Raw genomic sequence first — 23,636 nt, forward strand, 5'->3', positions numbered from 1 at the left:
TTCTTTCTATAGCCTTTTTCTCTAAGGAACGCACACATATGCAGTATTTGTTTGTTTACAATCTTTTGCTGCCAGCTGCTGTAACAATTTCAGTCGAAAGAATTGTCAAAAACTGTTTTGAAACGCTTTTACAAAGCTCCAATCTTCTCTAGTGAGAGCGAGTATTGTCGGCAACCAGTTTTTCTTCGGCAACCGTTCCATTTGAACTGCATGTAAATCTGCTGTTCTATTATCGGCAACTCGAAATCAGCTACAATTTGTAGTGCGTTTCATTTCAAGAAAACCTTGCTAGATGGCTTTTTCTCAGTGGTAAAAATATAGTCAAATTGAAGCTGAAAGCATAAAGAATCGTTTGCATGCATTCGCGAAGTGTTTTCGTAAGAAAATCCAGTGAAAATAGTGTTTAAATTTGGGTTGCCGAAAATAGTCTGGCATGCCGAAGCCGTCATTTCCCCTATTAAGTTTAAGATCTGTGAAAAATGTCCATGATCTAGAACCTAACAAAACAATTCAAGCAACTGAATTTTAAAATTTATTTTGAACCGGATAGATCCAGAGCTATTAATAACGAAATAACGAGGCAAGTTAAATGATTGCATTATATGCATTGTATTCTTTAAACAATTCCTTAGTAAGATTCCAGGTTGCTCAAAAACAAATCTATGAGGATTTCCGGATGTATAGGTAGTAGACACCATGAATAAGTTCACAAAGCTATTTTTTTCTCTGTATATTCTTTTATTACGTCCGTTGCCCCTCAATGATCCGATCGAGAAGGCGCCACTGCAGATGGCGACGGTGACTTAAGGAGTGAGACGTGAGTATACAGGCAAACATCGATGGGCACGTGTTCCGGGGATCGCTGTTCAGTTGAGTTATGTTCGGAATTCAGTGCGATATTAATATGATCTGCTATGCGGAATAATTTGTACGTTGAAGAAATCAAAACAAAACAATCGAGTTCTAACGTAATTTAATTTAGTCACCACTTCAAAGTCATACCGAAACGAAACAGCCAAATCACGCAAGAGCGAGACATAGATACTTCAAAAACTTTTGATCGTCCACTGACAGCAGCAACAGCTGGATATTGTCGAAAATATGCAATTGCCATCTCATGCAGAGAGGAGAGGTTTTCAAGATTTCCCCGGTTCATTACGCCTATACTGCCGCTCTTCGCATGTCGGTCCCATAGTCGTTTTTGTCAAAACTGAGTTTTTCAATGCAAATGGTAGCTAATTACCCATATTTTCATAATACTGGATGAACTCATCAACTTTGTTCTGAAAAAGTTTGGAAAGACAGTCACATTGGTTGTCCCATCACATAAGAATCAATGGTACGAAGCAAACTTAAAACGCAATTTTCCCGGCTTGCCGATTTTCGCCATGGGACGGACATGCGAAAAGCGGCAGTATACCTACTACAAAGTGCGAGTGATGACCATGAAAATAGAATTCAAAACAAACTCCACTATGACTATCGATGGAACGTTAGTAAATAAAACCACCAACATCTACTCCAACCAAATGCATGATTTCACTTGACCACCCATAGTTCTTACGCGTGATAGAGATACCTTGTCCTCGAACTCGAAGCTCAATACCGAGGAGTGAGTCTCAGTTCTTAGCTGGGGTGTTGTTTAAAGTACCTCATCATCTTCTTCAATGTTGATAATACACACACACACACCAAAGAGTGTCTGGTTTTATGCGAGAGATAGAGAGAGTGAGGACGAAAATAAGAACGAGATGAGATGAGATTATCTCCGGCGGTAGTTCAACTTGTTGGATTCGTGGAATCCTCGCATTTGCTACCACCCGTGTGTGCGCGCTGTGTGTTTTATGATCGGCGAACAAAACAAATAGTCTGTCACAGCGGTGCACTTGAGACTATATGAGCATATGATCTCAGTGAACCCTCTCAGTACCGTTAGAAGTTGGTAGTAAACATTTGGACTTGAAGCACACGCAAAAAGTTAACTACTCAAATTAAAGAGATGTTCAGAATTCACAATCTTAAGAAATCATATTTAAATGAAGAGGATGAATGTCCTACGGTTACTCACAAATTATCACAAAAAGTTTCATAGCTAGACATTAGTAAGAATGTTTCAAGAACTCCAAGTAATAAAGTTCGATAAATCTCTCAAATTTCATTAGACTATGTTTCACTGAAATGTTGGGACTTGTGCTAATTATATTGAATCTCTATAAAAATAATAATATACGTGTTCCTAATATAGCTTATCGTGATATCAGAACCCTACACATGGTGACCAGCAAATCCCAATTTGCAATTTCCCGTTTGTCTCTAGAACTTAAGGATATTTTCCAGGTTGTCCGATATACATTTGCATTAAACATAACACCGAATGCGATTGAGTCGATGGAATCAATGGGATAAATGCGTCATTACTAAGACAGCAGTGTTTTTAGGATATTGAATTAATGTCTGCGTTCGAAGTCTACGTCTATGCTACGTCTAACCTGAAAATTCACCCAAGAACTCTTTACGGGGTTTTAGATTTTATTGGAATGTTCTCAAGCATTTCCTTTAGATCACTTACCTTCACAGAGCTCTTTTCCAGAATCCCTCTAAAAAAAAATTTAGGATTTTCTCTAAGAGTAAATTGACAATTTATTTATAGCTGTCCAGAAATTATCTGTAGAACACTCCAAAAACTGCATGGTATTCATTATTTTCTGGGGAGAGAGAAGACGTCAACTTCCTGTTGCGAACATTTCGTAGATAAAGAGCGGGCTCTTCTCCCCATTCATTGGGGCATCTTCCTGTTGGATGGCTCGTGTTCTGAGCAATTGGCTGATCAAGTTATTGGAAGGAGATTCTTAACTGTCCCAAGGACATGAATAGGCGAATTGCCTATCAATCCATCCATTCGGTCTTTGGCCCTTCATACAACGATTTGCTGATGACAATCAGAGGTTATTAAGATTGATCAAGTTCAACAGTGAGGAGAGCCCACAGCTATCGGACTAGTTTCCGTGCTACAATGATGATGAGTAGACCATCATCATCATCATCCTAAGATTCTTTTCGAATGTTTAACAATTCACTGATGTTTCATTCAATAATTCTTTTTTTTTTAATTCGCTTGTATTCTCCTAAGAGTTCTTACGCCATTCGTCTCCGAATTTTCCAAGTCTATTGAATATGCACATGAATTTCTCCATATATTATTTTCGAGATGCTTCTGGGATTATCCTCGGAATTCCTTTAAAACTCTTCCCCCTTTGGAACTGTCTTCTCAAAATTCGATTTCCATGATATTTTTCACGGATTTTCGAGATTCTCTTCACAATCGTCATGAATTTTCCACAGAACTTCCTGAAAATTCTACTGAACTCACGAAATTAACTTGAATTTTTATAAAAACTCTCTTAGAGTTCTTCCCATAACTCGTTTGGAATTCATTTTTGAAATATATTTGTTCTATTCCTAGAATACATTGTAAAATCGCAGCCAAATTCCTTTGGAATTTTCCATATTAGCATTTAAAAAAGGCTGTATCCTGAAAATAAAATGCTTTCGAGATAAAAAAATCTGATTTTTTTCGAAGATCATGATCATGATTGACCGCTCACAGTTGCTACTCCGTTATTGCACAGAGAACCAAAAGATGATGCTTGCTTGCTATCATCATCATCATCAATGTATAAAAACTGGTGATCTCAAACTGTATAATAGGCAATCCCGAGCAAAGTAAAATAACAACCTGATATCATCTACATAACAAGTCTTGTTATTCCAGATATAATTTTATTTTCAGTTGTTACCGCATTACTGATTTTGCTATCAATTGTTATCATGAAATAAAGTAATATTTGTTTACAAGCTATGCAAAACTTTAAATATTATTCGCATGGTTAAAAAAATGTGGTTCACCACACCGCAAATCATATTTTAGTTATCAGCGTAAGGCTTTAAGATCTAATCAATAGCATAATTTGCAATTGGTTTGAAAAATTTGCAAAGGTCACAATTTGTTATCAAGATGTTTTCAATTATAACATAATTAGATATTTTTTTAGATATCCAACGATTCAAATAATTAACCTCTTACCGAGCCAGGAACAAATATCTCGATACCTTGAATTGGTATGAATGAGCCTGACATAAGAGGTAAAATAACAAAACATAAAATCAAAAAAAAAAATGTTCCCACAATACCATTCCAATACCAACTACACAGGTATTCTTTTGGTATCAAAACATCAATTTAGTTATTTACAAAGTATTTTGCATGCAACTTCTTGGTAATATTCTTTGGTATTTAACCTCTTATGTCATGCTGATCAACACCAAATTTTGGTATCAAGTCAGAATTAGGTATTCATTTGTTATTTTCTCTTGCTCGGTTTATGTCAGGCTCGTCAATGCCATATTTTAGAGATGAACCAGCCTAAGGCTGAAAGTCTCGTTAATAAAGGAAAAGAAATACCATATTTAGGTTACCATTTTTCGTGCTATTTAAATACCTGGATTTGGTATTCATAAGTTATTTTCTCCTGCTCGGGTAGGAATGTGTTCACGAGATACTCGCCTTGTTGGAAGTCAAGGAATCCTCTGCATTTGGATGAGAACCAAATTCAGGTATGATAACAGTATAACTGGCAACCTAAATATGGTATTAACGAGCCTGACATCCCGAGCAGAAGAAAATAACTAATGAATACCTAATAATAATCTGATAAAAAAATTTGGTATTGACCAGCATGACTTAAAATACCAAAGAATAATATCAAAAAATTAGATGCAAAATACTTTGTGAATACCATACATTGATATTTGGATACCAAAAGAATACCTGGGTGGTATTGTTTTGGTATAACATTATCATAATTTGGTATTGGAATGGTATTGTGGGAACATTGGTTCCTTTTTGGCAAACGGTACGCCAAATTAAAGTGATGGGTTCATGTTAAGATGGTCTCAGATAGGCTAGTCGATAAAGGCACTGCATTACCACACCGGAGGCGGAGGGTTCGATTCCCGGTCCGGTCGACGAAATCTTTCGGGTTGGGAATTTTCTCGACTTTCCTGGGCATAGAGTATCATTGTGCTTGCCACACAATAAATAATTTCGTGTATTAGGTTGGGCTAGAAAACTTACAATTAATAACTGTGGAAGTTCATCTAGAACACTATGTTGAGAGTCGGCAAAACGCTCGCTACAGAAGCGTAGCAAGGGTAGAAGAAGAAGAAGTAATGTTAAGAAAGAAAACGTCTAACGAATCTTGAAAGTGAAGGGGCCTGATATTAAAACCATCATGTTCTGCTCAGTAACAAAAACGTTCACTCTAAGGCCACCGAGCCTCTCATATCACATCACATCACAGGGGCCTGGAATTGATTCCATGATTTTCTGCTCAGTAAGCAAAAACGGCTGTCTAAGGTAGCTGAGTCCCTCATATCACAACACACCACTAATAATCGAGATGATGCTATAACCATTCAAACCCTACAATGGTTCCCCTTTGCACTAGAATAAGCCACTGCGACCGAATATCTTTCAAACCCGGAGACATGAAGCTACGAAAAAGCATTTAGGACTTCACTAAACTCTTGGGGCCTTTTTTTCCTCTGTTCGGGACCTAACACTACTGCGACCAGTAAATTGATCTATTGTAGTACATCCCGCGTCCTTAGTTTAGTGCATGTCGTATTACTCTATCACTATTGAGAAATGATGAAATATTCAATTTTTTTTACAGTTTCCACTCTTGCATTTATCGCAAGGATCCGACTCTAATTGAAAGGTGTCGCTATTTATACCCTTCGGAGTGTTGAAACACTCTCCAAAGGCGCGCCCTTTGGTCAGTCAAAATTGGATTCCTTAGCAACAAAATTAAGGTATGACACCGATAATGACCATGCATCAGAACCCTAGTTTTAACCACTTCAAACTAGGGAACAACGAATAGAAGATTAGGAAACACATAGATGAAGACTAACTAACTCATTTTTGCCTTGTTTCAATATCATCCTCGGTAGACAAAGCCGAGTCTTGTCACTATCAACAAGGCATAAAAAGTAACAAGGACTAAGATGTGTTCCTTTGATTACAGAAAAATCCTGTTCCCCTAGTTTGCAGTAGTCAGGACTAGGAATTGGTGGTAGATCATACATCCCGTAACGTACCACGAAAAGGTGATATACCCACGTTACGGGGCTCTTGGGGCCTTAGATAGCCTAGTCAGTAAAGGCACGGTATTACCAAGTTGAAGACGGCGGATTCGATTCCTGGTCTGGTGGAGAAAACCTTTCAGGTTGGAAATTTTCTCGACTTCCCTGGGCTTAGAATATCATTGTGCTTGCACATAATATACAAATCCATGCAACAGTTGGCATAGAAATCTCCTGATGAATAACTGTAGAAGTGCATCTAGAACACTAAGTTGAGGACCAGCGTAAAGTCCCAGTAGGGACGTAATAAAGCCAACGAAGAAGACAACCAGTACACCATGAGTACAAAACTTTTGCCTACTTTATTTTCGGTCTTTAAACTAACATAAACAACTTTCTGATTATTTTATAGATCAAAAGAATTATTTTTCAAAATGGAGTCAAAAATCCAGTTTTACACATATTTGACATTGATGCCGTGAAATGACAAAGTGACGTAAACGCCATCATGGTCAATTTTAACTTTTGACCTTATTTGAGTTCTGCATCCATATGACACTCAAAAACACTCAACACTATGCAGACAAAGTGACGTTAGCCATAAATTTTCGGAGAATCAGTGAAAAATGTTCGCTGTTTCTGCACATAAGTGCTGGGAAATTAAATGATATTTTTAGAATTAAGATTGATAATTTTAGCTATGTCTAGATCACATAAAATAGATTCAGTAAAAATTTCGAAAATTTTCGCAATAATCACGAGATCAAACAAAAATAACTGTTTGCTGAACAATTAACAAAATGGATTTGCGTCACATTATCATCTTACGGCAGTATAGGACCTATTTTACTAAATATTATCCTATAAATTTCCCAATAGTATTCCATCGATCACAATACAATTTACTCTTCTTTAAAATGCACTCATTCTTAAAAACAAATTAAGAAAATAAAAATACTTTTGGGATTTTCAGCTAGGTCATTATTTCACCATTAGGCTGCATGGGACAATAGGCGGAATGAGTCATTAGGCCGAAATTATTATAGTTGTTAACATATCTTCATACGACATCTGCGTTGTTCCAATTTGATGACATACTTGATGGAGTCCAAATAGTTATGGCCGACATGATAAAGGACTTGCACAACCACTTCACATTTTCCAGAGTAAACTGAAACCAAGCTTGCAAATGTTCATTACAGCTAAAATGCTGTTTTTCGGATTTATGAAGCTATGAGATATTTTAATGATAATTCTTATTTACAAGATACAAGAAAAGAAGGTAAAGTGTGTGCATGAAAAGCTCAAACCTCATCATTTCAGTACCAACAGATAACATGGAATCCTACAGATACATTTGCTTGAACTAAGTCTTAAACATATAAAAAGATATTAATGATAACATAATTAACTTAATTTAAATACAGAAAACAGAAACCGTCAGGAAGTTCTAAGTACATCATAAAACAGATTCTTAAGTCTAACACGGGAGATACACTGGAGTCGCTTTTTACGCGGTTTTTTTTACACGGTTTTTTTTTACGCGGATTTCGGAATTTACGCGGTTTTTTTTTACGCGGATTCCGGAATTTACGCGGTTTTTTTTACGCGGGACGTATCACCCGCGTAAAAAGCGACTCCAGTGTATTAAAATCAAAGCAGTTATAACATTTGTTGAAAATATTGCACATGCTAGTGAACGGCTCATTAGCGCCGTAGTTTGTGCGAGAAGCCGGGATATTGAAAAAAAAAAAAAAAAAATAAGAACGTAAACTAACGAGTCTGATATTGACATTCAACTGCTGCAGAAGTGAACCGCAATTAATGTCCGATCGTACGAGATCAGCGATGAAGGTAGCCTTAGAGACGCCTCGGCGAACACTAAGTAATTGTAGGGACATCAAATTACAGCGACTTTCATAACTAGGGAGATTGAAAGGATCACTCCAGGGTAGCCAACGAAGGGCGAAACGTACAAATCTTCGCTGAATGGCCTCAATACGATTCACCCCGTTGCTGTAAAAAGGAGCCCATACTACGGAACAGTACTCTAATGTAGAGTGGACTAGCGAACAAAAGAGTGTTTTTAAACAGAAGATCAGTGTAGATGACATCCACTTGAAGTTTCCTGCATACATTTTCCATACAGAAAATGCGGCCAGAAAAGAAGCCATGTTGACATGTACTTATGTAATGCAAGCAAACAATCTCTCATTTATAAGCGACTCAAACCTTATATTCAATCGCGAGCGAGGTAATCCCACGGTAGTTTTCCACATTGCGTTTGTCACCTTTCTTGACAACATTGAATATATAGTAATTTTGCATTATATCATTCAACATTACAGCAAAATCAATGAAAACTAAATTTTAAAGAACGAGCTTGAAAGCTGCTGGGAAAATAGTATAAAATCATATTTTACTTTTGATAATTGGTTTGAAGTACATAATGACAAATCAGTTCCAGTTGCGTCAGCTTTAGGCATTTCGATTTTTTTGCCTTTCGACTTTTGTCCTTTCGACCTTTTGTCCCTGATGGGTTGTTTACACTTGTGCTGATTCACGTGCTTGTCGTTCGCAAACCTATGGCTATTAGCATGATATAAACAGTTTTTCGGTGCTGATTATCATTGGCACATCAATTTCTGGCACAAACTTGATCGGATTACACTAATTTTGGTGAATCAACATTATGAAGCAGCACATATGAATACAGAATAGGCTGATCATATTTTCCGAAATAATCCAAAAATCGAAAGGGCCAATTATCGTGCGCATCCGAATCAGCATCCTCGTTACTTTGTAGCTCGCCCCTTTCGATAGTAATTTATTAGTCACATCTCAAGCAGCCGATGATTTACGGAGTCATGATTGATGTCACGTTATTCTATTGTGGTTTTGTCAAGAGTTGTCCGTGTCGTCTCAAATTGTGCTGCACTCGACTTAACCCCGCGAGTACGGAACTTGTCGAATGATGACGTCAGCGTGTAGCGTTTTATGTGTATTTCATATCTTTCGATTCGTTTTCTGTTGCTTTTGCTTTCATCGCACAGCACATCATAAGGAAGGAAGTGGACATAAAAGGGGTCTCCCGCTTTAATGGTGTCACACATCCTGAGTTGTGTGGAATAATGCAGTCTAATGATTTCTACACTCGCCGGTCGTCTTGGTCGTGCAGGAACGCCACAAAGAGCAAAAGCAAACGAAACTATTAAGAAATTGGCAGAAGGTCAAGGATGCGATAGTAGTAGTAGTCGGTTGTAGTACGGAATGCGCGAATCATACCAACGAGGTATTAAATGCAATATTTTGTCGTGCGACGGCGACGAGGACTGGTTTCAATTATTAATGTGTTCAAATATATAATCAATTTATGAAGCTTGAGCGCCCCATGCGGAATGCAAAAAGGCATATTTTTCGGAACAGAATCGCACACGGGTTAGGTATAAAGTTTGCACAGGGTTGACGTAATTCGCTGTCCGTTTCTTTGCACCTTGCGACGCATCCCTCCCGCGTTGGGCAACTACGATAAAGATGCCGATAATGTTGCTGATGATGATAGGTTCGTTCAAGATTGTCCAAACAACAAACGTCATGCGGTCATAAACAACTACTTTGGCACCTTAGATAGCGAATTTACGGTGGATTTACTGGGTATGGAAGATAATTACCATGTGTGTGCATTAAGATTTATTACCTCATCCGAGTGTTTGAGCTCATTGGGAAATAATACCAAATTAGATTTCCGAGTTTTCAATCATACAAGCGTGCAATAAATGATTTATGGTCATTCGAATGAAGCAAAGCAATGTTTGAAACACACTCATCGGATTGAAATGCCCAATCCGACTGAGATTCGTCCCACACGTCAGTTTCCGCTAGAGAGAGCTACCTTCTGCTAACGACCACTTATAATACCGAGAATTTTCCTCCAGAAGCGAGCGAGCGACTGCACGAGTGACATTATTTGTCAATTGATGGCAGCAGGATGAGACATTTGTTTTTCCCATTTTCCGCGAAAACTCGGAAAAGTAGATACCGCGTTGGCTCCGAGTGGGGGTTGGTTGAGCATGAGCTGCCTCATTCACAAAGTTTCAGGCACATGCGCATTGAGTGACTTGTGCTCAGGGTTGAACGCGCGAGTCCATCAATATAGAATTTCTAAGTTAAATGTTTTTTTACGTGAATGTGATAACAACATAATTTTAAAATAGAACGTGCTGAAAGTTGCTCCATGTGTATCTTTTAGAACTCATGTTTAATTCGGTTGATGCATATCATTAAACACATTCATTAAACTTTACTGTTGAGTTTGGGGTTATAAACCCTTTCGTAGTACCGTTCAAAACTTAATGCTTTTAAAAGTATTGTCAATTACCGTTGAAAATTATCAATAAAGTTGTGAAATTTTACAATATTTTACTGAATCAAGCTAAGAGTGTATAAAACCACAGTAGGCATTGGTTGTTAAGATAAATTTATTTGTTTACATCATGACTTCACCGGAGCAAGCACGTCGCGATTCGATCCTGCACGATCGAAACGAAAATCCTGGTCTATCTGCTCCTGGCAGTTTTCGTTCAAATTCCTGGGCAGGAATTTTATACTTCGGTTGACCGAAAGAGTGCCCCGGAAGAATGTAAAATCAAAAAGAAGTCGAAATTCCCCGAAAAGTTCCTCGTCTGTTAAGCAATCTGCAGTTGTGGGGTGAAAAGCAAAACTTTCGTTACTTCTGGGACCATGAAGCAGCAAATTTACCAGGAGGAGTGCCTACGGAAGAGACTACTGCATTTTCTGGAGCACCATGAGGTGGATTGCCTATTCTGGCCGGACTTGGCAAGCTTCCACTACTCAAATTCCACCAAAAAGTGCACACTGGGCCAGAAATGCAATCTAGCGGAGCAAAATTAATAACTCCGAAACGAAGAATTTCCGCCACTTGGTGTCTTGGGCAAAGTTAATCATCATAATAAGAACCATCTATTGACATAAACAAATAGTTCAAAACTCTTCCGCAAAGATGGCGTCACTATCTAACTTCTTTCTCTGACGATTTGGAGACTTGATGTCTTGGGAAAAGTTGTTTGCCTTGACAAAATAAACAACTCTTTTGAAGACGTAAAATTTCCACAGCCTACTGGTTCCGAGTTATATGGAGTTAAAGAAAAAAATGTCAAAAATATGCTTTTTTCTTTCAGTTTCAGTTTTTTTTTGCTTACAACCATATAATTTTATATTTTTCTCTTACGCAAATGCATTAAATAAATAACTTTTGTGAAGAAAAATACTGATTTAAGCTTCAAATTTTAAAGATATTGTTGAAAAACCGAAAAAAGCAACAATTTTTGAACTTTAATATCTCCCAAAGCGCCAAAAATCGCTACACCCAACCGGTGGATGTAAGATTCGCTTACAATTATGTGGGATTCATCATCAGAGGATGTAAGTGGAGACCGCATGAACCGAGGATGCGATATACCTAGCTGCGGTCCGATGTAAGAAAATTGGAGACCGAAAAATGTGGAGTGTATTAGTGAGTGAAATTAATTATGTCGAAAAAAATAGAAACAAGGTTGCCGACTGGACTCGAACCACGGACGTTGCAACTATCAGACCTATGCTTTCTCCACTGCTCTCTCCATGCTTCTGAATATGGATAGCCTAAAAGCAAACATGAAGCGCTCATTTTCTCACATGCTCGACTTCGTATGCTTTTCCTGCTGGAGAAATTCGAGACAAGTGTGTGCGTCGTTCTACAATGTTCTACAATGTGCGTCGTTCTACAAGCTTACTGGTATAGTCGAAAGCGTAGATGGAACACGAAATAAAAAAAGACAAAAAACCATTACATCGCCTGCATGATCAATTCCTAACATTCGTTGCGATGTTCATGAACAGAGGATGATAGGAACTGGAACTAACATTCATTGTAATAGATTTTTGGTTTGTGTGTACCTGACATTTTCAGCAAAAATTAAACAATACTCGATAGTCAAAATATCAAACATTCAAAGTGTTTTTATGTTACTTCATACGCGAAGTTAGAGATTTTCAGAGTTGGTTGGAAATGCTAACATGAAGCTTTAGTGTGATAATTTATTAGCTAGAGAATGATCTTTAGAAGAGAGTAGGTGGATAGTTCCGTTAGAGTACGGCAGTATGAAAATTGAATAGAAGTTGAAAATGAGCAAAGGGCCATTATTGCGACAGTTTTTAAAGTTAGACGCACATCTTTTGCCTAACCCGTACGATGTACGCGGAGACTTGAAGTATGTCTCCAAGTCTACAGGCAAAAAATGTGCGACCTTCTTGTGCTCATAAACTGACTGCGGCTGTGGAATAGTTCTAGCGACGTTTTCATCACTACCTAAAGCCCCACGTTGCGAGAGCATTTCCAGTCGATGGTGTGTTATAATGCAATTCTTCTTTACCCAACTATTGTGTTGCTCCTCTCGTCATGACCAACGTGATCATCTCAGAGAGAAAGCAGCAGGGTGGTGTTTGCGTGCTGTACCATCATCAGCATTGTTGACGGCTACTCCCGCCTTGAGTTGTTAATCTTGATAAAATAAAGAACTCTTCTGAAGAAGTCAAAACTCCACAGCCTACTGTTTTCGAGTAATATGGAATTACAGAAAAAAATGTGACAATAAGTGTTTTAATTTTAAGTATATTGTTTAAATGCAAATAACTCGAAAACAGTAGGCTGTGGAGTTTTGACTTTTTCAGAAGAGTTGTTTATTGTATCAAGATAAACAACTTTGTCTATGTTGTCAAATCTTCAAAACGCCATTTTAATGCATTTAAAAAGGTATAGAAAAAAATACATGCTCCACTAAAATGATGAAATCTCAAAAACACCAGAATATAGGGTTAACTACCTCATTTCCGGCCTATTAAGCACAACCCGCACTTAGTATTTTTTAATCTAGCGCAGTTTAGCACCAAACGGAATGTTATTATTACTGATGGCTTTCAAATTTATTTACCTTTCCGCACGTACCGCAAGATTTGAAAAAGAGAAACCAATTGTTAAGATATTGACGACAAAAGTCTAACACTGCTTCTTGACGCCAAACTCGGCCTACGGATTCTAAACTCAGCCTAACGCATTGAAACGCCATCGAAACGCCAATGAATTCACATCGGCCTATCGGAGGAAGATAAAAATTGATTCGGTCGGAGCGTTTCTTTTGTTTTGGAAATAATGGGTGCAAACCTTCATACCACGCGTTCTCATTGACTTCGTTCGGTAGCTTATTTACTCAAGTATCGTATCAAACGCATATTTGACTTGTTAACTCTGAAATCATGGATTTATTTGAAGTATTCTGCTCGATAGGCCCAAAATGGGCGATTAGGCCGAAGTGGTTCTCTACCCTACCTCTCTCAAATTTTGATATTTTCTTTATCGAGTATTGCTTAATTTTTGCTGAAAATGTCAGGTTGCGATTTTTCGCGCTTTGGGAGGTATTAAAGTTCAAAAATTGTTGTTTTTTTTTCGGGTTTTCAACAATATCTTTAAAATTTGAAGCTTAAACCAGTATTTTTTTTCACAAAAGTTATTTATTTAATGCATTTGCGTAAGAGAAAAATATAACATTATATGGTTGTCAGCAAAAAAAAACCGAAACAGAAAGAAAAAAGCATATTTTCGACATTTTTTTCTTTAACTCCATATAACTCGGAATCAGTAGGCTGTGGACATTTTACGTCTTCAAAAGAGTTGTTTATTTTGTCAAGGCAAACAACTTTTCCCAAGACATCAAGTCTCCAAATCGTTAGAGAAAGAAGTTAGATTGTGGCGCCATCTTTGCGGAAGAGTTTTGAACTATTTGTTTATGTCAATAGATGGTTCTTATTATGATGAGAAACTTTGCGCAAGACACCAAGTGGCGGAAATTCTTCGTTTCGGAGTTATTAATTTTGCTCCGCTAGATTGCATTTCTGACCCAGTGTGCAGTGGAACGGCGAAAATGGCGTCACAGTGGTTCCCAAGGAGATGAATCCGGCCAATACTCCGGAACTAAGGCCAATTGAAGAATACTGGTCAATTGCGAAGCACATACTGAATAAAAAGGGTGGAACTGCAATTGACCTGAAGCATTTCAAGTGGAAATGGAATTTGGCAACCTAACAAGTGGGAACAGGGCTCGTGCAAAACATGGGCCGTGTACGAAGAAAGGTTCGAGCAATGGCCTATGGTAAGAAGGAAGACTGAAACAATGGTCTTTTACAATAAGCAAAATACCTACTAATGTATAGCTGCTACATTGAACTACGAAAAATAAAACGCATTTTTAAACCCCAACAAGATTTTCGTGTCCGGATGTTTTTGTGTTCAGCCTTTAGTTGAGAAAGTTTCCGTTCGAACTGCACCCAAGTTTTGATTAAAATAATGACCATTTTCATTTATAGTTGAAGAAATAATATTTTTTCAAATTTCTTTCCATTTTCATTTGTAAATCAAATCAATTGAGTCGTTGAAAGTCGTAATTAATTTCGATCGAAGCTGTGATCGATTCCGTTAAAAATTGTGATGTTTTTCGGAGTTGATATTTTGTGATATTTGTGATATTTTTGAAGTTGAAAATTAGCGAGGACAATTTCCCAGTAGTTTATCCAAAGTTCCCTGAACTTCTCCGGAGATCCTCAAAATTCTGGAAAGCTTCCTGAACTACTCCGAAGATCCCTGAACATGTCGAAAGTTACTTAAACTGATTCACTGAACTTCTAAAAAATTCCAACTTCTTTAATTAGTTGAAAGTATTTAAATATGTTTGAAGATTGTAAAATGTCCCAGAAGTTCCCTGAAAACCAAAACTTACTTTCGCTTGGAGACACAACTAAAACTAACATGATTACCAACCGCATCCGGGAGCTACGAGTCGAACGATGCAAGAAAATCTTGAACTTCCTTAAGCGAAAAAATCCGGTAATCCTGTTCACCGACGAGAGCATGTTTACCGTCGATACCGTATCAAATTCCAGAACCGACCAGTATATTAGTTCTCTTCCGGTAAAAGACGTGGCCGACAAGCACAAGAACGTGTATCTGACCAAGCATCCTGCTAGCGTTATGGTGTTTGGATTGGTGGCTTCCGATGGCAAAAAAATGGACCCAGTGTTCATTTCAGAAGGCGACAAGGTCAACACGGAGGTCTATATCGGGATTTTATGTAAGTATGTTCTTTCGTTGATCAAAGAACATTACGGTTCAAAGCCAAATGTTGTATTTCAACAAGATGGGGCTCCGTGCCACACCTCGAACCGCACTCAGAAGTGGTACATTGACCCGTACAAGGAGAGAAATGGATTCAGACCTGCCGTGCATTCCGGAAGCGTGTGGAGGTCGTAATTGCAGCAAGTGGAAATTCGATCGATGATTAACATAGTTTAAGACTCTGAGAAACATCCCCCTTTGAACAAATAAAAAAACTCGAAAACGAAATTTTTGAGAATTTTTTTTAATTTTGACATTGCTCAATGGTGCAAACATTATCACGCATACGGTAATATAATTTAAAAAAATTCCTGCTTCGGTAATTGTTGAGCATTTCGTACATATTTTTATTAAACCAAGTCTTATAAGATGATCATAATCTTACAATAATAGTCCTTTTAATGTTGTCCATATAATATACTCTAAACAATTAGCATTTTGAAAGTTTTACAATATTTTGTGACTCCGACAATTAAGCAAAGCAAAATGATAAAACATCTTTAGTGTCCCTAATATTTTTTTAATTTGGATTATATATTCACAAGTAAAATTTCTGACACACTAGAAGCAATTTGGATTCTAATTGGAATTCCCATCAAACATTCACCATCTACTGAATTCTCATGAAACCTCGCACTTCAGTTTATTTTATGCATAAATACTCTTGTTATATTCATTACAGTTCCTTTGGTAAATTCTTCAAATTTACCTATAAGCATTTTCAGAAACCTTTTGAAATTCACCTCAGACCTGCTATTGAAATTAGCTAATAATTTTCTTGAAAATTTCCTCAGAACTTTGTTAAAATTCTTCTTAAAATGATGAACCCTTGCTCTTTAAAATTCCCTAATATTTACTAAGAATCCATTGAAATTATCTCTCGAGCTAAAAATTTCTTTAGAATTCTAGCCAACATTGTTACTCTTTGAAGTGCTAGACGGTTGAAAAACAAGCTAATTATAAGAACTATGAAAATATTTCAATATGTCAGATTCTCGGGAAAGTTTTAGAGTCATTAGAGTTTCATGGAAGAGAAAAAAAATCAAAGTTACAAAATTGGATTTAAAGAACAACATATTTTAAATTTTTAAAATCAGAATAATAATTCTCAGTCCTGCACCACCTGATGTATCGCAGACTGACTTGGTTGAGCCAGTATTTCACGAATTCGAACAAATGTCATCCGAAGGTATGTATGTTAAAAGCTTGGATGACATCAACCAACAACATCTGACTTTGCCTACCTTGGAACCTTGATCGAATGTGATTTGCAACAAGAAAATCGAGAACGCCGTGATGCATTTGACGAATGCATTTTGTATGCCATGGAGGCGAACCAGCCCCAGGCTGAAAGTCTCATTAATAAAGAAACCTAACCTAACCTTTGTATGCCATCTGCGTCGAAGAAAGACCCAACTAAACGGCGCCTGGAGAAGCTTTCACCACTTTCTGTGGCCACTTATCGTTTGTACGTGGGAAAACTCGAGAACGCCAAGAAAGAAGTGGAAATGGAAAAACAAAAGAAAAAAGCCGAAAGGCAGAGAAAGAAACAACTGATGCAAAAAGTCCTGACCAAAAACCAACTTAAAAAACAGAAGAACAATTGATCCATTCTGTATGATTTTCCATTTAAACATGAATTTAAATGTATTTTTACATTATACACTACAAACTTGCCCACGTAAAATATGATCTACTACTATTTTTGACCTAAAATGGTAATAATGTGGGGTGATTGGAATTAGACACATTAGTGTGGTGGAATAAGGAACAAGGCCATTTTTGCTGATTGGAATTAGTATCAACAACGGATTTAGTTTGTATGCATTATCAAAGGAGAAGTGCAGTGTTATGCTTAACCATATTTTTTTACTATTGAATAAACAAAATGAAACAATATAGCGTAATTGTTGCTTTCAAATAAAAAAGACTATTTATTTAGAGGACTTATACATAACTAGTTCACTGCCTTAGGTAAACAGAATTAGGACACAGCACGGTACTATGATTCCCGAAGAGAGTTTTGATTAAAATTTTGGAAATATTTTCAAAGCAATTGAATTCTCATTATAACATTAAAGGAATTCTATGGGTGATACCAAAGAAATTCGTAGAGGAGTTTCATGGCAACTTCAAGGTACGAGAAGAGTTCTAAGGGTATTTTCTTGTGAGTTTAAGGAGAATCCCATGAATATTCTGAGCTGAATTCCAATGTAATTATGGAAAAAATGCATGTTTATTTTAATTCTAAGTTGAAAAAGTTCACATAAGTAGATAAAGTTTAAATCTGCATGACTCAGATCTCAGGTGATTTCAGAAATTTATTTTTCACAAACTTTATAATAAATTGGTGCAATAAACACATCATCAGTTAGAATAAACTTGTACATTCAAAAATAATAAAAAATAATACTTACGTGACCATATATTAAGGTTTACTGACTGTTCCTGGTTCTCCCGTCGAATTCTACACAGTTTTATAATTTCCGAAGTTCTCTGAAGTTCTCGTGAACATTTCCACGGATTCCTGAATTTATATAAAGCGCCCACCTGAACTTCTCCAAAGTTTCCAGAAATTCGATAAAGTTCGCTAAACTTCTCCAAAGATCCTTGAACTTCTCGAATGTTTCCAAAGCATCTTTAAATTTTTTCAAGAGTTCTTCGAAAAAGCCCTTAACTTTTTTCGAATTCCATTAGAGGCTCTCGACCTAAACTTATAGTTCACTCAGTTTTTCCAATATTCCTTAAAATTCTATATAACATCCTAAAATTCTCTGAACTTCTCTGAGTGTAGTAGTTTAGAGAAACTCAGATTCAGTTTTTTTTTTTTTTTTTTTTTTTCGGAGAGGTGCACCCTCTAGTTTTCCGAGAAAAAAAAACCCTGAATTTGAGTTTCTCTAAACTACCTTGATATTACCAGAAGTTGCTCAAACTTCTCCAAAATTCCCTGAATATCTATAAAATGTCCTAAATTTTCTTGAAGTTACCTTCAGGCTAATGCTTCACCGAATATTCGACCGCTATAGTATTCGGCCGAATACTTTGGCCAAATATCAGGCTTTGAGCTAACAAAATTTCACTCAATCGTTTTGGTTATTGTTTATGCGGGTAGTGTTTACTCCCGGGAGGAAAAAACTACAAACTTGTCACCATCTAAACTTAAGACTTCTGCTAAGGCTGGACCCGATGGTGTTCCGTCGATTATTCTTAAAAAGAACATCACTTGTCTTTTAGATCCACTGCGCCGCATATTCCAACTCTCTCTTTCCAGCGGCATCTTTCCGTCTTGCTAGAAGACTGTGGATATGTTTTCTGTTCATAAAAAGGGAAGCAAACGCGACGTAAACAACTACCGGGGAATCACGTCGCTGAGTGCTGTATCAAAACTTTTTGAATTGGTTGTCATAGTCCCTAAATGCGCATTGCAAGAAATATCTAAGTATAGATCAACACGGATTCATAGCTGGGCGTTCCACAACTACGAACCTGCTGTGCCTAACGTCTTACATCACAGACAGTTGAACCACGAAATTGCGATCGCTAAGCTTGATAGACTTGGGGTCGGTGGAAATCTTTTGAGATGGTTTCGTTCATACCTCACGGAGCGCCAACTGACAGTAACATTGGGTACTTGTCGCTCAGCAAGCTTCTACGCAAAGCCCGGTATACCTCAGGGTAGCCATCTGGGACCATTGATATTTCTGCTTTACTTCGACGACGTTCAACATGTTATCACAGGGCCACGATTATCGTTTGCAGACGATCTGAAAGTTTTTCTACGCATCCGCTCACTCGCCGACTGCCGTTCTCTCCAAAATTAGATTGACATCTTTGCTGACTGGTGTAGTCTAAACCGACTGGTGGTCAACCCAGCTAAGTGTACAATCATTACTTTCTCACGCAAGAAACAACCGATTATTAACAACTACTAACTACTAGGCAAGACTACCGAACGGGTGCATTGCGCGAAAGACTTAGGCGTTTTTCTGGACTCAAAGCTGACATACTTACACCATATATCGAATGTCGTCGACAAAGCGTCCAGAACTCTTGGCTTTGTCTTCAAGATTACTAGGAACTTCACAGACATTTACTGCTTGAAATCGCTCTATTGCTCTCTCGTACGATCTACGCTGGAATACTGCTCTGCAGTCTGGAGCCCAAACTACAATAATGGGGCCGAGTGAATTGAATCTGTGCAACGACGTTTTCATCGCTTCGCGCTCCGTAAGCTGCCTTAGAGATACCCACTACGTCTTCCAAGCTACGAGAATCGCTGCCAACTAATCATATATATTGTCGAGCAGTTTTGGGACGACCTTCTACCAGCGATTTTACGGAAATGAAACCAGATTTTTCAAGCATATAACAAATAAGACCCTATTTTCTCGAGGTTGTAGAAGAATAAATATTAAAATATTGTTCAACGTTAAAGTTCGAGTGGTAGAGAACGTCATTTTAAACTGCTCGAATGATGTGATCCATTGATAAATGTCGAGCCCTTACGTATCCGAAGAGATGTTTTCAGAGCCTTAACCGTCTCCGATACTCTGTAAGGAAGAATCGCCTGCGAAGCAATTCTGCAACAAGTGAACATTAATGTTCAACCTCGATCACTACGCTAAGACTTCCATTTCTTCTAACTAATTATAGCTTAGGGAGCGCTATTTACGGCTTGCAGCGAGTGTTCAACCGAGTAGCGTCGATGTTTGAATTCCACTTGACACGGAATATGGTTCGCCGAAGATTCTCTGCCTTTTTTGCTGACCGAAGGCGCTTGACGCCCAACAGCTAAGTGTAAAATTATACATTTTTAGTAACTTGACAATGCTCTCCTTGTTATTTTCGCTTGTAACTGTAGTATATGTAGTCTGTATAATCTATACTTTTTTTTAGAACACATCATTGGGACTATTGCTAGTATGTTGATATTGATAAATAAACAAATAAACCTTACAAAAATACAGTACAGCACAGTAAAATAGCTAAAAACCATTGCTAGCATATCAATTATTTAATCGGACTTGAGACAAAATGCATACCATAAATTCAAATAAAGATAACCTTCGTAATACTTACCGGCTCCCAAACCGTCTTCGCCGGCACCATCATCATCATGCCTTCTCAAACGGTCAGCTAAAAACATCGAGAAAAAAAATTCTATTTAGCATTCATGTCCTAACTTTCCCCATCAACCTGCATTACCTTGATGATGGTTCCGGCTGGATATCTTCTCCATCAGCTTCGTAATTTTGCTACTATCGTTCTTCAGCGGCGTCGGTCCCGGACAGTACTCGTTCAGATCCTTTGCACATGCTCGGTGAATATTTAGCTCACAATCTGCATCGGAATAAGAAAACAATCGTTTCAATTCAATTCGATAGAAATGCAATTAGTACAACTTACTCGAACAGTGGTAGCCCTGCGGACTGACACCCCAGAGTATGTTCTGGCAGTGATTACACCGTGTCACCTCGTAGTACGGTTGCAGCCGAAGGTTATGGCCGAGGATGTCCTGCTTGCGATTCTTTGCCATCAGCCGACTCTTGAAGCTCTTTTCCCGACTGACAAAGTGGTGCACCTTATCGATGGGGCTACCCGGATTCGATCGCATAACGAAAAACCTCTGCAACACCGTTGACAGTGCCGCACACAGAGCCAGCTTCTTTGGGCATTCCTTAGGAGATTCTTTTTCGATTTCCTCCCTATTTGGGGTCGGAGAAAGAGGATGTTATTTTATTAATGATTGCGTGAATTTGGACGATTGGGACTTACAAATACTGCTGCAGTTTGGGTAACAGCGTTTCCTCCACTATCCGTTGCTCTTTGACTTTATCACCTTTGGCGTTCTGTAGCTGCTGATCCGTGGGTCCATACATCGTCCCCAAGCCAGCGGTTCGTTTCACCTGAAACTCCTGCAGCTGGATGTTGATGTAGTCTCGTGCCTTGTTGCGGCTTTTGTAGAAAACTCGCCGCAAGATTTCCACCTTGTCATTCTCCTTCTGTAGAATGTCGTCAATCTCACGGGCGAGCGATTCGTCCACGTTCGGCCACAGAAGCGGCTGCGGATGGATGAATGGTTGATTATTAACAGTGTGGATTTTATTTAAAGGGAAAAGGTTACTCACCGCTCCAGGCACCAGGAACGTCGAATGGATCTCGTACGCCCACTTGCGCATGTCTTTGATACTGCCTTCCTTGTACAGGGCCGTTATCAAGTAGAACAGCAGAGGCGACGGATCCGAATTGGAAAGTACGAAATTTAAAAATACTGCTAGGTGTGCCGAATGGGCCGTTTCCAGTAGTTGTGTTAGCGACCGGAACGGTCCGTGTTCCTCGATGAAGCTCTCTTGGTCGGAGATTTCGTCGTCCTCCATCGAGATGATCGGTTTCTGGGCAACGTTGGCTTGGGCGGCCACTATCGTCGTGGCTGCACCGGCAACCAAAGGTGCCACCGCCGCATTCGGAGGCGGCATCGCTTGATGATGCTGATGTTGATGATGCAGGAGGTTTCCGCTCGATATGGCCAAATCACCGGCAGTGGTGTGATCGTGGTGCAAATGTCCACTACCACCACCACTGCCGATCATCGACGAGCTCAGATACGGCGGGGGCGGTGTCCCAGGGGGCGTTATTTCCTGGGATCGTTTGTCCCACGAATCGGACGAGGTCTTTTGGTGACGAGGCACAAGCGCAGCCCCCGTCGAATGGTCACCAAACTCTTTGGAGCTGATATTCTCCGGAGAGGACACTATCCGGCGGTGCTTCTTGTTGATGGACTGGTTGATGTGGCTGGACGGTGAAGTCGCATTGAGAGCCTGTTGAAAGATCAGGGAAATGCCCTTAAATACACTCATTACACGAAGGAAGGCAAACCTAGCCGTTCACATGAAGAAAAGAGAACCCCCTCAAGTGAACAGAACACGGGAAATAAATTGCAGAAAACAAAACTCGGGGAAATCTAAACACACTGGTGCGTTTCAAACGGGACACACTGCTCTTTTGGGACGTCGTAGTTTTCGGTTTGCAATAACGGAAAGGATTGGTCAATCCGGAGAATGGCGGATAAAGCATGCATAAAAATGAAGGTTAATCTTGAAGCAGGCAGCAACATCACTTTCAAAACGTGCAGTTAAGTACTCTCAAATATGCATTAGTAATGTTGATCATAAAGCATCGCTTATAATATTTCTAGGGTAAACTTACGATTCGTAGCGCTGCACTAGCGATGGAACGATGTTAACGTGGTCTAGTTTTATTTCTTTATTTTTCAGAATGGCCGGAAAACTAGCTTGGAATATTACCTTGTAGCAAGCTGGATCCTATGCAACTTCCTTATACAGATTACTTACTTGAATAGATTAGGATTTACCGAGAAAGTGGATTTTGTATTTTGCGCTCCTAGATTGAGGCAGTCTCCATCGAAGGCAGTGGAGAAGATTTTTTTTTTGTTTAATTAAACGAGCATTATGCCAAACGGCAGTTATGTCTTATACCAAACAGGGTAGAGCCCTTCTATGAGTATCTAAGCCCACTTTTCCTCACTGAGCATCTGATCACCTTGGAGGTACGGCTCAAACAGCGGCTGACTGGATGAATAAAAAAATGCTTATCACCGGACGCTATATCTACATAAGGTGGCAGCCACATCCCCGTGGATGAAGCAACCAGCTACTATCACCCAAAATTACAACCGATACAGAAACCAACAATAATAGACAATGGAAATGCTGAGCTCCTTCGTCAATGTCACCTCGAAGTCGATATCAATAGAAATCCGAGAACGGAATGTCCTTATTGTTTGGAAATGCCGCATGCTCTCCAGCGGTCTTTGAAGGCTCGCACGCAGCGTTCCTTCGCGGAAATCCTAAGATCAGTTACTCCATCTTCCCGAGTTCCCCAGTGTAGTAACCCTTTCGACCTTTACTCAGTTGATCGCCAGGGCTCTGACCCTGGTGCTGGCGAGGGAAGTCATTTCGTTTTCAAAGCCTCACCTACGAAGCGATCCAAAATTATCACGCAACAGCCGTATTAAACCTCGAGTCATCTTGAACAAACCAGGAAGTAGCGGTAATGTTTCGAAAGCTCCTCCACCGGGGGTCAAACCATTCGATGTTGATAGGGACTTTCCGCGGCTTCCAGCTTCTTTCAAGGCTCCGGATTGCAGATGGCATTCTCGAAAAATTGAATGTGTCCGACTCCATGAGGAACATTATTGTATTGATGATTCCAATGTGATAACTCTTCTGAAGCAACTAGCTCCTAA

The 23,636-nt window shown here is 38.8% G+C and overlaps 1 protein-coding gene across 8 annotated transcripts in view; it reads right to left on the reverse strand.

Moving 5' to 3' along the window:
* The window catches only part of RhoGEF2 (Rho guanine nucleotide exchange factor 2), a 289,609-nt gene that overhangs the window by 140,607 nt on the left and 125,366 nt on the right, over positions 1–23,636 (reverse strand). For all 8 annotated transcript variants that reach the window (XM_065229133.1, XM_065229135.1, XM_065229131.1 and 5 more), the window contains 5 exons: positions 21,499–22,188; positions 21,146–21,432; positions 20,777–21,075; positions 20,576–20,710; positions 20,450–20,506 (listed from right to left, as the gene is read on the reverse strand). In XM_065229133.1, the coding sequence (XP_065085205.1) occupies positions 20,450–20,506; positions 20,576–20,710; positions 20,777–21,075; positions 21,146–21,432; positions 21,499–22,188 (1,468 nt within the window). The remainder of the gene's footprint in view (positions 1–20,449; positions 20,507–20,575; positions 20,711–20,776; positions 21,076–21,145; positions 21,433–21,498; positions 22,189–23,636) is intronic.

This window comes from Ochlerotatus camptorhynchus, unplaced genomic scaffold (genome assembly GCF_037179485.1).
Source record: "Ochlerotatus camptorhynchus isolate MF236.1 unplaced genomic scaffold, CSIRO-AGI_Acam_v1.1 ptg000308l, whole genome shotgun sequence".
Lineage (NCBI taxonomy): Eukaryota > Metazoa > Arthropoda > Insecta > Diptera > Culicidae > Ochlerotatus > Ochlerotatus camptorhynchus.